Source organism: Acanthisitta chloris, unplaced genomic scaffold (genome assembly GCF_000695815.1).
Source record: "Acanthisitta chloris isolate BGI_N310 unplaced genomic scaffold, ASM69581v1 scaffold5875, whole genome shotgun sequence".
Lineage (NCBI taxonomy): Eukaryota > Metazoa > Chordata > Aves > Passeriformes > Acanthisittidae > Acanthisitta > Acanthisitta chloris.
Window position 1 is genome coordinate 13,070 of NW_008673046.1, and position 14,844 is coordinate 27,913.

The 14,844-nt window shown below is 38.9% G+C and overlaps 1 protein-coding gene across 1 annotated transcript in view; it reads right to left on the reverse strand.

Annotated features, from left to right (window-relative positions):
• Positions 1-1,334: 1,334 nt before the first annotated feature.
• The window catches only part of MIPOL1 (mirror-image polydactyly 1), a 150,400-nt gene continuing 136,890 nt past the window's right edge, over positions 1,335-14,844 (reverse strand). Inside the window, exon 12 of the mRNA XM_009074745.1 lies at positions 1,335-1,876. Within this exon, the coding sequence (XP_009072993.1) occupies positions 1,810-1,876 (67 nt within the window). The 3' untranslated portion in view covers positions 1,335-1,809. The remainder of the gene's footprint in view (positions 1,877-14,844) is intronic.

Consider the following 14,844-nt stretch of genomic DNA (forward strand, 5'->3'; position numbering starts at 1 on the left):
AGATCTTGTCATTTGTGTAGTGCATTAAAGCTCAATGAGGACAGTAGGACCAAAAGCACTTGAGTCACTCAAAGCACTGAGCAGCAGCACATGGGAGATGGTAAAGGCTTTGGAAACTAGGGGATGGCAGTCCTCTGGTCTAGAAGCATGAAATGTTCTTTCCACTGAATAGGTGTGGGGGAGAGGCTCCAGACTCACTGACTATTTTAGGATTGACCAAAGGTCAAAAAGGAGCACTTTAGAAGTTTCTAGAAGGGACTTGGGTAAATTTGGCTTGGAGGGATGCTACTTATCTCCCTGCAAGGGGTTAGGTTTGGTCAGTTGAAACTGAGGAGTTTAGGCCTGCAGATGAGGAAGATTTAACATGTGCTTGAAAGAAAAAACAGACACTGAAATCTCTCTCTCTTTCCTCTCAAAATTAGAATTTTATTTTCTCCAGCTAAACTGCACTATCATAACATCTATAAAAACAAGCATTAAGAGGGAAGACTGTGTAACAACATTAAACCCAAAGCAAAGCAGGTAAGTGGAAGCCTTAGGAGCTGTATCCACTCTGCTTGAGCTGGCTGGTCCTGGGAGTAGCTTAAAGCCCTCCTGGCTCCTGAGATTCATTACTGAATTTGGTGTGTGTAGAGATTACAGCTGCCTTCTTGAACAGGTTTATATGAGTGCTGACCTGGACATTCATACAGGTAGATGGTTGGGTCACAAACATAACTCTAGGTTCAACTCTCCTGTATCTGTAAAGTCTATAATGTCTATGTACCCCAAATTTTCCTCCTCAGCCCTCAGTTTCTCCCCTTCCTGTAGGGTTCTATCCTTCAGCCTTTAAGTCCTAGGGCACTTCATGCAGTGGGTTGGCAGTTTGGCCTCAAACCCAACCTGGACGTTACTCCTCCACTGCAGAGTAATCTGAAGGTCTGGAAGAAGCAGGAGTCTTGTAGGAAAGGGGTGAGGGACCCACCTTCCACTGAAAAGGTGAATTTTGAATCTGTAAGGCACTTTCTGAATATCTGAGAGCTTTTCCCTCGCAGGAAAGGACAGAGGAGTGACAAAAGACAATACAGAAAACTTCCTCCACTATCTGAGATACTGTACAATGTTACAAGGCTTTCATGTTGCAATTTATGAAGTTGTACCTCCATGGAACCTTACTGTAAATTTCTTTTCAATGTACACTGAAAATGCCATGTACTAGCAGAAGCTATTCAACTGTTGTATAAAGCTATACATTTATCCTGCCCTTTGATGTGGCCACAGTCACTAGCTGCAATTCAATGGGCTATGAGTAAGGAGGAAAAAATATCCAGTATACTAGTGAGCGATATTTCTTTAGTGCCAACCTACTTTATCAATTAATATACTTAACCACAAATACTGGACTGTTTGCAGTCTCACAAATAACATAAAGGACTTAAATTTTGAAACTGTTTTGCAGGATTTTGAACCCGAAGCCTGCAGTATTTAAAAAAATGATCAAGCTGTGCCTTGTAGCAGCCTATAGTCTACTAACACAGAGAGGACAGATTGTTAAAATAAGCATCTACATAATTTTTCACAGTACACAGTGCCACAATGCATTTGCTTAAAAACAAATACATGTTTGCAGTGAAACATTTCAACAAATCACAGAACTCAGCAGCAAAGTAGTTAAACATTTATGATTTGATTTTATCTCAGCTTGGAATGTCGCTGGAGTGTCCCACTTCTAACAACTGTTTGCTAAGTTAAGGCTTTAGTGTTTACACAGTGCTGAATGAAGCAGCCTGGTCACCAGATGTGAATGCTTCCTTAGACTACAGCTTTCAATCAGATCACGGTCCTAATGGTCCCTGCTCCAACCTTCTTCCTCAGGACGTCCACCAGCCTTTCCAACCTGAGAGGGGGCAGGGGAGAGGGAAAGGAGAGAGAAAAAAAAAGGAAGCTAATGTTAGGAATGTTCTGGCTGAAAGAGACAGTGTTTGCACTGAACCAAGCTGTCCTGGTGGTGGTCACGCTCAGAAACAAAGCACTACTGTAAAAGACAGACATTAAGGGAAAATGCAGACAACTTATGGAAAACTTTTTAACCTACAACCCAACCCATTTGCCATCAGTGATGTATATATCAACTCACTTTTCTTTTGTAATATATGTAGTATCTGAGGTCTCTGCAAGGCATTAACACAAAACCCTGTGCAGGAATCCTGTGGCACATACACACTTTGGTGTAAGAAGGACATTCAAATTTTGCACTTTTTAAAATACAAGTGGTCCATGGCTCTTGTTAAGTGTAGCACTTAGTTGTTGTTTCCTCTTAAAAATATCTTGCCATTATCCAACAGATACTTTTATAACTTTATAAATTTATGTCTAAATCACTATGTGTTTTATATCAAAACCTTTTTCAAAATACTCAAAAAGCCAAGTTTCTGAGGGTGTGGACAATGACATTTTGAAGGTGCCTGCATGATTCTTATGTTGATACAACTACAGAAAAAGTAACCATCTAAATAAGTAGGACAGAGAGCAGCCTAATCCTCTCTTAATTTTAAGGCACAGACTATATATAACCATGTTCAGGTTCACCAGCTTAATTTGTTCTTCCCTTTTGTGAACGTATGTAGGCAAATGAAAAGGACTAAAATTTTTCGGTGTTTTCCGTCTGCACACATTTATCTTCATCACACACCAGTAACATTTATCTTCATCACACCAGTAATTATGCATTTCAGCTCTTTCTTCAATTTGTCTGTATTTTATGGAATCCTTCAATGAAAGCTCTCCCACAAATAAACTATCTGTATAAAAGCAGATGCTGTATGTAGCAGAACACTTTCAGAACCATGTCCAGAATGTGAAACACACAACTTCCACAATGGCTAAAAAGAGATGCAGATTCAAATACTGTATTCAGTTTCACAAAGTAGACCATTTTGTCTTATTTGAAAAGAGAGTTTTGTTTCTTTATTTAAAATTCATTATATAACATGAGAAATGCATATAGGAAACAAAAATAGCACAGCTTTATCAAAATTGCAAAATTCACTTTATCTCATGGTTGCATTACTAACTTCAACGCAGGTAAACTAGTTAACATGGATTTATTGCCACAAGTCATGACTAATGCACTTGGTACGTATTGAAACACTCTTGTTTTCCAGGAACCACCAAGCACTATGAAGCTACACCTTTCATTGTACTCACCAGGTGACTTAATTCCTAAAATGAGATTAAGAATTCACCACCCAAATGTAATCATCAGACACCAGGAAATGTGTGTGGAAAGTTCAGCTAGTTTTAGCTGTTCCACAGGGACGCGTAGGGAGTGAAAGCACAGGTGAAAAACTACTGCTCAGGTACCCCTCTCTGTTCTGTTTTCCAACAGGGACTTTTCCTTCTTAACTAACTAGTGCATTTTTCAAGGTTTTGTAACATACATCTACTGCACTTCTCCGTCTTTATGGAGGCAGCACCCAGACAGCCACAACTCAGTTTAGTCAGTCCTTGCAAGTATAAAGTCAGAGATTTCACAAGTTATTTCTTCCTGAAATTTTCTCACAGTGGGTAAATCAATGTTTCCTGAGTTTTAAGGTTTTAAACTCAGTTACTGATAGGTCACAGTTTCCTCAGTCTCTCTTACTGGGAAGTTTCCCTGTTACATCAGTTGTCAGTCCATGTACAACTTCAGGAAGCAATGACAGATCAGTCCTCTACACAGCATGTATATTCAGAAGCATTGCTTTCTTAGCCACTTTAACTATTGCTGGAGGTGTCTTTCACACTAGCACCCTATGTGATGTGCTTCAGAGACAAAAAGCACTGGAGAAACATTTCAAACTGTTTGGACAAACAGAAGGGGCTGAAAATTGTTTTTTGGGAGACAGCATAAAAATAGTAAAATCTGACATCATGACTTATTTAAATCACTGTTCAGTTAGAAAGAAATATTGCATGGCTTATACAAGGAGGGGAAAAATTACTTCAGTAATTGAGGTTCCTTTTGGGGAGACACAGGTTGGAGGTCACTGCTTACACACTGTCCTGCCACTGGGCTTAGATGTGCACCACTCTGTGACCAAGTAATGGCACTGCACACCTGAGCAGAACAAGTTAGCAAAGAGCTGCCCATGTTTGAAGAGAAATACCACTGGGATGAAAGTAGCTGTCTTCTGTTTAACTTTGAAACTGTCAGGCTTCATTGAAAATAATGAGGCTTAACAATCATAGCTTCTCCTTTCAAATGAATGATGACTGAAATCATCAAAATGAGGTATTCCTCACCAAATACATGCAGGGCTTATTTGCCTTTTGTTTCAGTCATGTGTGGATTTGCAAATTTATTTATTCTTTATCAGAAGAAAAAAAGTAGCAGTGGATTAAGACACTGTACCTTTGAAAGAGATTTAAACAATAATGTAATAGAGAAACTCTAACAGCTATTTATAAAATAAAAAACCAGAGGGCAAAATTTACCCCTACACAGACACAAGACCCAATATACCACTGCAATCCCACTTAAGCCTACAAAATAATGCTATGGGCTGAATCAGTGGTTAATAACTCTTGATACAGGCCTCAGGGGGCTTTTCGGAATGATAATCCTAGACTCTTTGTTCACCGAGGGCCCAACTCTGCCATCCCAACTCACACTAAGCAACATTTTTCTTTGTGAGCAATAAAAGGCAGATAAAAAGGCCATTTGTGCCAATGAGGTGTCACCTGTGAGGGGTGAGGGTGGCAGAGTCACCCCTCGCTGATAAGGTGATGCTGCAGGCAGCTCCTTTTGGAGACTGAGCGTTTTTATCTGTGGAAAACTGCAGCAATAGTCTCAATACCTCAAGATCAAAGGTAACCTAAGTATCTAAACAGAAGAAGGGAATAGGCGCTGAGAACTACCCAAAGTCTCAGTGTATGTAGAGTTTTATTCAAAATATGGAAGACACTGACCTGAAGAAAGCAACTTCTGTTACTTTGTGCAATTATGATATAACTGTCAGTATAATTTCACCAAATTTTACTTAACTGAGAGCAGCACTGATTGTTTGATTGTACCCTAAGACAAAGACTTAAGAAATGAGATTTGTCTTTTTGCTGGTGAAGAGTCCTCACAGTATATATTAAATGGGCAATACGACACCGTGCCTCCTGAGATGTAAGTACAGACACTCACTGAATTTTCATCTCATGAAGCAACCAAACAAGTCATTCAAGAAGAAAGTATTTGCATTCATATTTTAGATCAGACAGAAGAATGATATGGTAGGTGGGTCACTCTGTTGCAGCGCTGAGGGTCCAAATGTGCAAGGACAGAGACACACCTTGAGGAATGTTTAACAAAGTCTCTTAAGAGCTCACTCCTCATTCTCAGATTTCAATTTCTTGCTTAGAAATTTTGGAAAATCCCAGTAGGTGACCTTCATTATTTCTTGGTACTCCAATAGTTCTAGAAAATCTGTCCTGTAACAAATAAATCCTCTTAACAAATGTCACTTCAGCATTGTCTACGCAATTACTGTATGCCTGTGTGCAAAGTGAGTAAAGATCTGACATATAAAATACAGGAAAAAACTATGGATTCAGATGGATAGGTACAACTTCAGTTTTATTTATACTGATTTGCATATATCCCAAGTAAAAAAGTCCTGTACTTTTCAGGATACCTGGAATTTACATCCATGAAAAGCACAATGATGAGGGCTAGAAATATTCTTTATCTACACTACGTACTTCTGTAACACTCAGCTCAGTGCTTCCATGAAATGGAAAAATAAACCCCTCCCCACAAATTAGGAAAGGGACATCTAGCCTGTCATTCTTTGTAGGTTAGCGAAAGATGCATCATTGTGAAAAGTCTTGAATTCCAGTGCCTTAATGCTTCCTCTATACAAATTCGGAATTAAGCAGGTGAATGTATGTTCTAATAAAGAAATAAGATTTTCATGAGGGGCTTGCTGCTCTGATAATACCAGTTTTATCACGTCCTTTAAAATGTGTTGCTAAGCTTGAAGAAGATCCTCATCTTCTGAGGAACACTACCTAAACAGGAACATTCCTTAGATGTGTCTTGCCAAGACAAATTCTCAACTCCTCTTCCAATTATTTCAAATTTTGTTCCCTTATTGCCTATGCACACAGATGACAATGCCTGGATGGAGTGTGTGTTTTTGTATGTTCTTACACAGCTCCTGAACTGCCTGACAATCGTTTTGATATTTAGCAAAGCCTTGCAAAGCTTTACTTCTGTGACTAAAACCAATTTTGGTTTTAGAATCAGTTGGCTTGATCTCCTCCTTCATGTATTCTGCTGAAGAAGTCTAGCTCTTATCTGTAGCTTGGGATCAGTAAAACCTCTGCCTCTGTGTAAATTCACACAGATTGCTCCATCTCTGACCAAAGGAACTCATCCCAAAGGACAACAGTGGTCTTTATCCACAAGTTCTGAATATGACAGTTACACAGTCACAGTGTGATCTTCCAGTGAAATGTGCCCCAGAAATAGACAAAATGGATACCAAACTGACAGAAAAGGGCATCCCTCAAGTAGCCTATATTCTAATCTGCAAAGCAATATACGGGCTAGCTGAAAACAATAGTTTCTACCTGCAGATGGAGGAGTTAAGTGATAAAAACAAAACAGTCCTGGAATTTGAAATGCTATATAAAGGCTTATAAACCTAAACTATAACCCTTGGTTATCTTTCCAGTAGATAAGATTAGGCTCAGGCTATGAAGATGGCCTTCCTTGCCTGACTTCTGGCTTCTTGTGGAATGTGTTTTGCTAACACTAATTCCCTTTAGAAACCAAGCATTTGAAAATATATTACGTAAATAAAATGCATTGGACAAAAGTATAACAAGCAGTTTAGCAGTAGAACTCAATGAGTGGTCATAGAAACAAATATATGGCCATGGACCAGCCTTCATAAACTGTCATAGTGATAAAGACGTGGTTCTGATGCACCAGGCTGCCTCTCTCTTCTTAACAAAGTTCCCTCTGCACCTTTTGGATCAGAGAGAGAGTGTGCTAAATAGCATGCTGGAGTTCAGCGTTGGTTTTGAACCTGATGCAGGCTTTCTAAATAGCATGCTGGAGCTCAGCGTTGGTTTTGAACCTGATGCAGGCATTGCTAAGTAAAATTTAGTGCCCTGTGTCGGACAGGTGGCTGGACTGACTGGTATTAATGATCTTTCCTGGTCTTAAAACATGTCTTAAAGACTGATTTAGCAGCATCAGCGAGCTCTAAACTGTGGTAGACCACAGTGTTGAATCTAATCACTGCAGGCACCACCGCCAATTCCTGCCCGCCCAATGCTGTTTGTAATGTCACTCTGAAAAGTATGTTCCATTAAACTTACAGGCCTTAAATTTGGCAGGGGAAATCTTTCTGCCTCTGAAAAGCACTGTCACCAAACAAGCATTCCTATTAAATCCCTTCCAGCATCTTCTCAACCCAAAAGAGTAATTCTGTATATGATTAAACTTAGAAGCAAATACAGCCAGTTGGGCTCCTGACAGCAGACATATTTCAAAATAAACCTGGCTTACACAGGCCTTGGCTAAAATATTAAGCCTTTATCTGTGATCCACAATAACTAATCTTGTCAAACTGTTTGCTCTCTACCTTCTGTTTGGAAGATTATGAGCTAGCTCACCATTACTATTCACCTTGTGCCATCACTAGCAGCAGGAAAAGTTAGTGGTAAACACAGTTGGTCTGTTTTGACAGCATTTCACCCTACTTTGCATTGATGTAGATTGTTACACAGTACAGGAGAATACAAAATCAGGACATTGCTTCAATGCTGGATTTAATGCCACCTTGTGAAAGGTATCACTCCTTTGCTTTCAAATGCTTTCTCAGGACAGCATACACAGATTGCCTACAATAAATGAGCTTCTGAGAAATAAAAAATATATCCTGAAACAACTACGCTGTATTTCAGTACACTGAGATCTACAAAATGCTTATCATATAGACCAGGCTCTTACTATTGCATGGATCATTCACATCTGAGCATGTGGCTGATATTAAAGAGTTAAAAAATTAACAATAACTGAAATAAAGGATATATTGGCATATTTAAAGCCAAATGACACTCATCATGCTATTTAAACAGGTCACAGAATTTCCCCCAATTACTCCAGCTTGAGTCCAGCAGTTTATATGCCAACTTTACGTGAAGTTTACTACTTGTACTTGTGCTAGAAGGACCTTTTATATACTTCCTTCCATAAGCTTGAATTACTTCTTGCACTGACAAGTAGTTTCTGTGCATTTGGTGTCACAGCCTGTCTCTTTGTTTTGGGAGAAATCTTGACATTGAAGCCTGCTCCTTACACTGAGCGCATTTCCATGAAGTTTGTGCTGACAGGAATAGGCAAGCGTCTCCTCAATTTTCTTGTCAAATACTTCCTGGAAGTCTGTGTCATCTACTTAGGAAAAGCCAGCAGTCTTACATTATGCTAATGTATCTTCCCCATAGAAAGCATCCTGCCATAGTATTTATTCATTTGAAGTGGAAAAAACATTAATGCCTAAGAACTCCTGAGGAACACTAGTCCTGCCCTTTGGTAATGGCCTTTGGTATCATTAGAGCACCATGAATCACAGGCAAGCTTATTCTGTCTGTGAATTGTTTCTCACCTTTTCTTGAGAGCCATACAATCTCAGAAAAGCAAATACACTGCTTTGAATGCTTGAAACACAGAGGGATGGCCTGAACTTTTAAGTAAAGCATTTAAAAGGCAGATATCGGGTTTATTTTGCATTATGTGTATTGTATGGCAACACAGCATACAGAGAAATGATATGACTTGCTGAAGCTCAACTGAACAAGAAGACTGAAAAGCCCCACATGTTTAATTTTATGTATAGGTAGTCTTGAGCTGATCTGGGTTTCTCATGTGCATGATAACAATAATGATAATAATATTTAAGTATCCTGCAAAAAAAAACTGGATACAGATCCCTTCTCTCTCAGCTTCTTAATCTGTGCTCTGAACCATGTCAACTGGTAACAACTAGTCAGTTTTCTATTCTATACCCAACTGAGATGCATTTCAGGAGATGGAAAAAGGACCTACTTTATAGAGGAATCTGGTTTGTTCCAAATCTATCTTCAGATACATTTAAAAGCAATGTCAGAAATTGATTATCTAAAACAAACAGTATTTCAAATCTGCTCAAAACGAAGAGTTAGACAGGGTTCAGGATCCAGGAACAGCAAACTGATTTTACAGATCTGTAGAGAATGGTGTTATTAAGAGACTCTAGAAGCATCAGTCTGAAACCACCACATTACAAGTCTTCCTTGTAAGGCCAAAGTCTGAACTTCTCAGCTGCCTATTCCACACCAGTCTCACCTCTTTTGGACATGTTCTAGTCAAGTCCTGCTTACAATTGTGCAATTTGCAAATATGGATGTATTACTGTGCTGGTTTTGGCTGGGTAGAGCTAATTTTCTTCACAGTGGCTAGTATGGGTCCTAGTAGCTAGTATCATGTTCAGTATACAAGGTGGGAGAAGAAGGAGAGAAAGGAGGGGATGTTTGGAGTGATGGCATTGGTTTTCCCAAGTAACTGCTACGGGTGATAAGGCCCTGATCTCCTGGATGCTGAACATCTGCCTGCCAGTGGGAAGCAGTGAATTAATTTCTTGGTTTGCTTTCTCTATTAATCTGTCTTAATCGCAAACCAAAAGGTTTCTAGCTTTTACCCTTTCAGTCCTGCTGGTGGGGCAGCAAGTGAGTGGCTGTGGTGCTTGGCTGATGGCTGGGGTTAAACCATGACAACTACTCAGGCTGTTTCCCAAGTACATCCCAACAAAGCACAGCTTTGGCAGACTCCTCTTCATATTACAAACAGGAAAGACCATGTGAGATCTTTTCTGGATTCCACAAATATTTTACAAAACTTGATGCAGACTTGCTGGCTATAGGCAGCTCTTGATTATGTTCCACCCCCTTGAGGTGGTTCTACCTCATGACCAAAAGTAATTTGAAGCTTGTGGAGAGAAAACTCCTGCCTATAAACCATCATGAAATCCCTCCACTTTACATGAAAAATAATAGTTTTTACATAGGTTTGATGTATTTTATCACCTATGTGATATTGCCCAAGCTGGAACAACTTCCACATCACTGAGAGATCAAGTCACAATGGAAACATAAAAGAAAAGCACCTAATTAAGCTCTCACTTGTGATAAATCCTGCGTAATGGGCTCAGACTGCTAGGTGAACTCCCCAGGCCTTTGGTATAATCCAGTTGTGCTCATAGACTTCTGGTTTCAGGGCAACTCACACTTGATTATACTTCTGAAAAGTATTTCTAGAAAAACACAAGAGCAATCCTTCCTCAAAAACTAATAAAATCCATGGACAAAACATCCTCTCCTCCTCTTGATGTTTGCAATATACTATAGAGAGATGTCATCAGCATGAAGCTTGTCTATTCTGGTGATGTGGCAACAGGACTACTATGCAGGGATAAAACTAGACAAGATGCCTAACTGCATATTTACACGCAAAAGAAATGGTTTCTAAAACAGCACTTGAGACTTAGCATCACAGACCAAGGTCTCTTCTACACATTTGTAGTGCTCCTTATAATACTTCATATGCTTTTCAATAAACTGTCAGCCATTTAAGGCCATTAAGGTAAAAAACAAGCCTTCCCACTTCCAAGCTTCAGTAACCTCACTCCAGCAGCTGGCAGACAGACTGTCCCCCTACTGTCTTCTGCACCATTCTAGCAACACAATTAAGATGTGATTTTTTTTTTTTTACTGGCCTTCTGGGTCTGTTTTGCTCCATGTTCCTGCCATCCAACTGGGAATGAGCTTCTCCAGCTCCAGGGAGGTGAGTGAATTCCCAAAGAGAGCAGTGGACCTTCAATTCATTTTAAGGACTGCTTTAATTCTTCTGAGCTGGTGAGCTTGCAGACTCAGGCCTTGGTGGCAATTCTGCCTGGTGGTGACATGAATGGGACTGATTGTAGGAGAAGAACCTTTTAATTTCTGTAGATGAAAACATAAAAAATTGGCTTTGCATAAAGAGACACAAAATTCTTCAGAAGCATAGACTAAAATCTGTGAAACATGTTTTGTGTTGAATGCACCACTCAGATATCCCTTTTATCTGATGTGAATCTGTTACATCCTTTAAATAATTATTTTATCAAAGATTGAGGCTATTGGAATTAATATATTATGAGGCACAGAATAAAGTGCTAAATACAATAATTTTATTATACACATCTCCAATATCTGCAGTGTCTTCAATTCAAAGGCTGAATTCTGGCACTTTCTATGGGCAAAAATTCCATGATCTGAAGCTGAAATGAGAAAATTTGGTCCTAAAGATTTGTTCCTTCCAACACATCAGTGTTTAGATATATATCTTATACCTGCATCACAGCAAAAATATAGAACAGGAAAGTCAAGCAATTTACCAATAAAACAGCAATGGCAATGAGGGGGTTAACTGTGGCTGGCTCTCATAAATACAAATGATGCTGCCCTTCTACAAAATCTTGTTAAAAAGATTCAAAGCCTTATGGAAAGATCTGGCCATTAATTAATGACTCAGTATTAGATTAAAAACATGAACTGTAATTTTTTTCCTCAGATAACTAGCTCCTGCTTTTGTAAAGGTATACTTAATTTTAAGCAGCAGAAAAATTTAAATGTTTTCAAGTTTACTTGAAATTAAATACTTTGCTAGCCTAGTCAGTTATTTCTATTTGTTGTTGTAAAGAACTGTTCCAGCAATTCTCTTAAAGGTTATACGTAATTCAGAAGCTTCAGAGAGTCTGGGCTTTCTTTCTGAGCTTCTGCACATACATTTACAGTATTCAATCTTTTGCATATGTTAAGAAACAGTATGAGTATTAACAGAGAGAACCGCAAATTTATTTTTATTCCTTCAGCCAAGCCACAAATAAATGACTCTTGCAAACAAACCAAATACTATTTAGTAACGGCAATGTAAATGCCATGGACTTATTTTATTTGGATATAAAATATTAAAGTAAATGATTATTTGCTGTGACACTCGTTTTATCATCCTGAAAAAAAAAAAAGCAAGTCTGAGAAAAAGTTTTCTTGCTGTTCCTCAAGGAGCACTCGATCTGCTGTTCAAAGTTATTTAATAATTTGTCATAGAATGGTTAAATATAAGCTGACAAATACTGTGTCAGCATGCTTCCTTCTGTTGGGCAAACAACTTCAAAATCTAATTTGTTTGTGTTATTGGTCTTACTAAATATTAGTCTTTGCAAGTCTGGTTTACACCATTGAAGTTAACTATGCCAACATTCTGATTTTGTTCTGAAGTATTCCACAACAAGCTGATATTATACAATACAAGCCCAAGAGCTAGCTGATCCAGTTTACTGAGTATACTTAGTGTATTTTGCTACTGATAAATCAATAAAACCATGTTGTAATCTACAAACTTCCATCTCTGTGAAGCACCTATAAGTAAACTGTAAATGAACACACAGGTCAAAAACTGGGATGCTGTGATTATGTTGACTCTGAAAACATTTGACTTTCATAGAATACATTTTAGTGTTTGAGAGAATGAAGTTTCAGCACTGCTTTTATTTTCGTGAAAGGCTGAGATGATAAATATTCAAATGATGATAAATATTTGTGTTTATAATGTAACTACCCATACTTTAAGAAAACAATGTCTGCACTGCAATCCACAATTTACAGAGGTTAAGGAAAAGTAAACCATAGCTACACAAAGGAAACAAATACTTAGACTATGCACAGTTTTGCATTTTTCCTGCAGCCAATAGATATCTTGGCTGTGCAAGGAATGCAGGAAAGGCACACCTGTCATTCCCTTTTGTTGGGATTTTTTGTCTTCATTCTGTTAAGTGCAACACCAAACATGATCCTAGCATTGATCATAAACTGTCAGATGGTACAGGCCTCACTAGAATTTATGACACCCAAAATATCTGTGAGGACATCCCGTAATCTGCTCTGGCAGTATCATGAATTAAAACTGTATGAGAGTTTTGGTATTGATACCAAAACCTGCTGTATTAAGGGCCATCTTCTAACGAAAAGATGTCAAAAGGTACTGTGCATCATTTATACTACAAAGGGTCTCAGCTGCAGCAATTCTGAACATCACCATGGCTGTCTTTCAGGACTCTGATACCGCAAACGGGATGTGCAGCTCCACACGTGCTCTGGACTGGCACACTCCTCCTCCAAACTGCTCCTAACTATCCAAACAGGGCTTTTCCCATTCTTCCATTTTTATTTAGCTATTTTTTAAAAATCTCAGTCCCTTGCTTTAAGTGTCTTGCTCCAAGCTGTCCAGAGGTCCTCAAGCTGCCTTCCTAAAATTAACCTGAGGCCACAAGTTTCTTTTAAGGTGACTAAGATAACAGCAGTGCTACCAGCCCTCCTTTTCAAAAGAAGTATAAAAACCGAAACTATCAGCTAGAGCATTCAGCCAAGCTAAAGAAAACCTGGCTTTAACCTACATCTGCCACTTCTCAGGAGAGCGGTATACTCTAGGGATGAAGAGACTTCTGTGTTTTACTTTCTAATGCTACAAATTTCTATAGAAGTAACAACTGAAATGCTATTAGACCTGAAAGTGTGATTCTGTGTATGGTGATCAAGGGTGTCCACCCAGAAAATGGGAGATTGATGTTCTGATACTGGTTCTGTATTTATGTTCAAGAGGCATTGGATAAAAACTGAGAAACAGCCCTAAAGGTAAGCATCAGAACCAGGTCTTACTTCTCAGAGGTGAGTAGCCTACTTGCCTCTCTCTGATCTAAGAAGCTTGCATGATTTTCTGCTGTGCTTCAAGGCAAGAAATAGCACCCACACAAAACCTGTGTAGCTAAAACACCCCTCTAAGATACAGGAGATCTGAACCAGGATCTCCACAAACAGAGGAGGAAACTCAGATCCATTCTGTCACACCCTAGAAGAGAATCCCTGCATCTAAACCACCACTTAGAAAACTAGGGCTGGGGAGCAGGCAGATGCCAAGGAAACTTTTGAAAGAAATGCCCGAGGCCACACTGCTCTGTGTGGATCTTGGTGAAACCAGTGTGCGTCACCCTGATTCAGCACATGCTTCTCCATTTGGGTCTCCAAGGAATCCAGGCAGAAAAAACAAAAAGTCAATTGTTTTACATTTTTTTCAGTCAGACGTTTTCTGCTTATGCTGATCCAAGTCCTCTCTTTGGGCTGGGAAGTTACCAATACTAGTGGTACTAAGTTATTAAGTACTCCATCACAGCCTGCAAATTTTACCTGGACTGTAATATGGAGTATGCAATTCAAAAACTGGTAAGTGAAGTGTCATCCAATAAAGATAATGTAATCCAATGCAGAAAATATATTTCATTACAGCTTTCCAAAAGTTATATATTCCCTTTTGTACAGCATGAATAATATGTTAGTCTTACCAAGGGAAACAAGATCTGCCTAGTGATACAGAAATGCGGTATAACTACGACAGTCTAGAGAATAAGCCAACAATGACTGAATTTGTTCAGGTCTCCTTAGATTTGAATGCTAGTTCAATATTTTATTTCCTTCAGCCGCAGAAAATTGATTTCTGCCTATATGCTGAATTTCTCTGAGGCTGCACATAACCTCACTGGTTTACTCAATTCTTTTATTACAACAAACAGGTATTTCTACAGGACTGTTGAATTCATCATTTCACCATGCATATTAGTGCAGTCTGAGGGGAATTTTTCTGAGAGGAATCACTGGCGTTAGTGCAGAATTCCAAGTATTTTCATACATGATAATAAGTGATTGTTACTAGATTTTGTGTTTTGGACTTTCTCATGTTCCCATTCATGTCTTGTA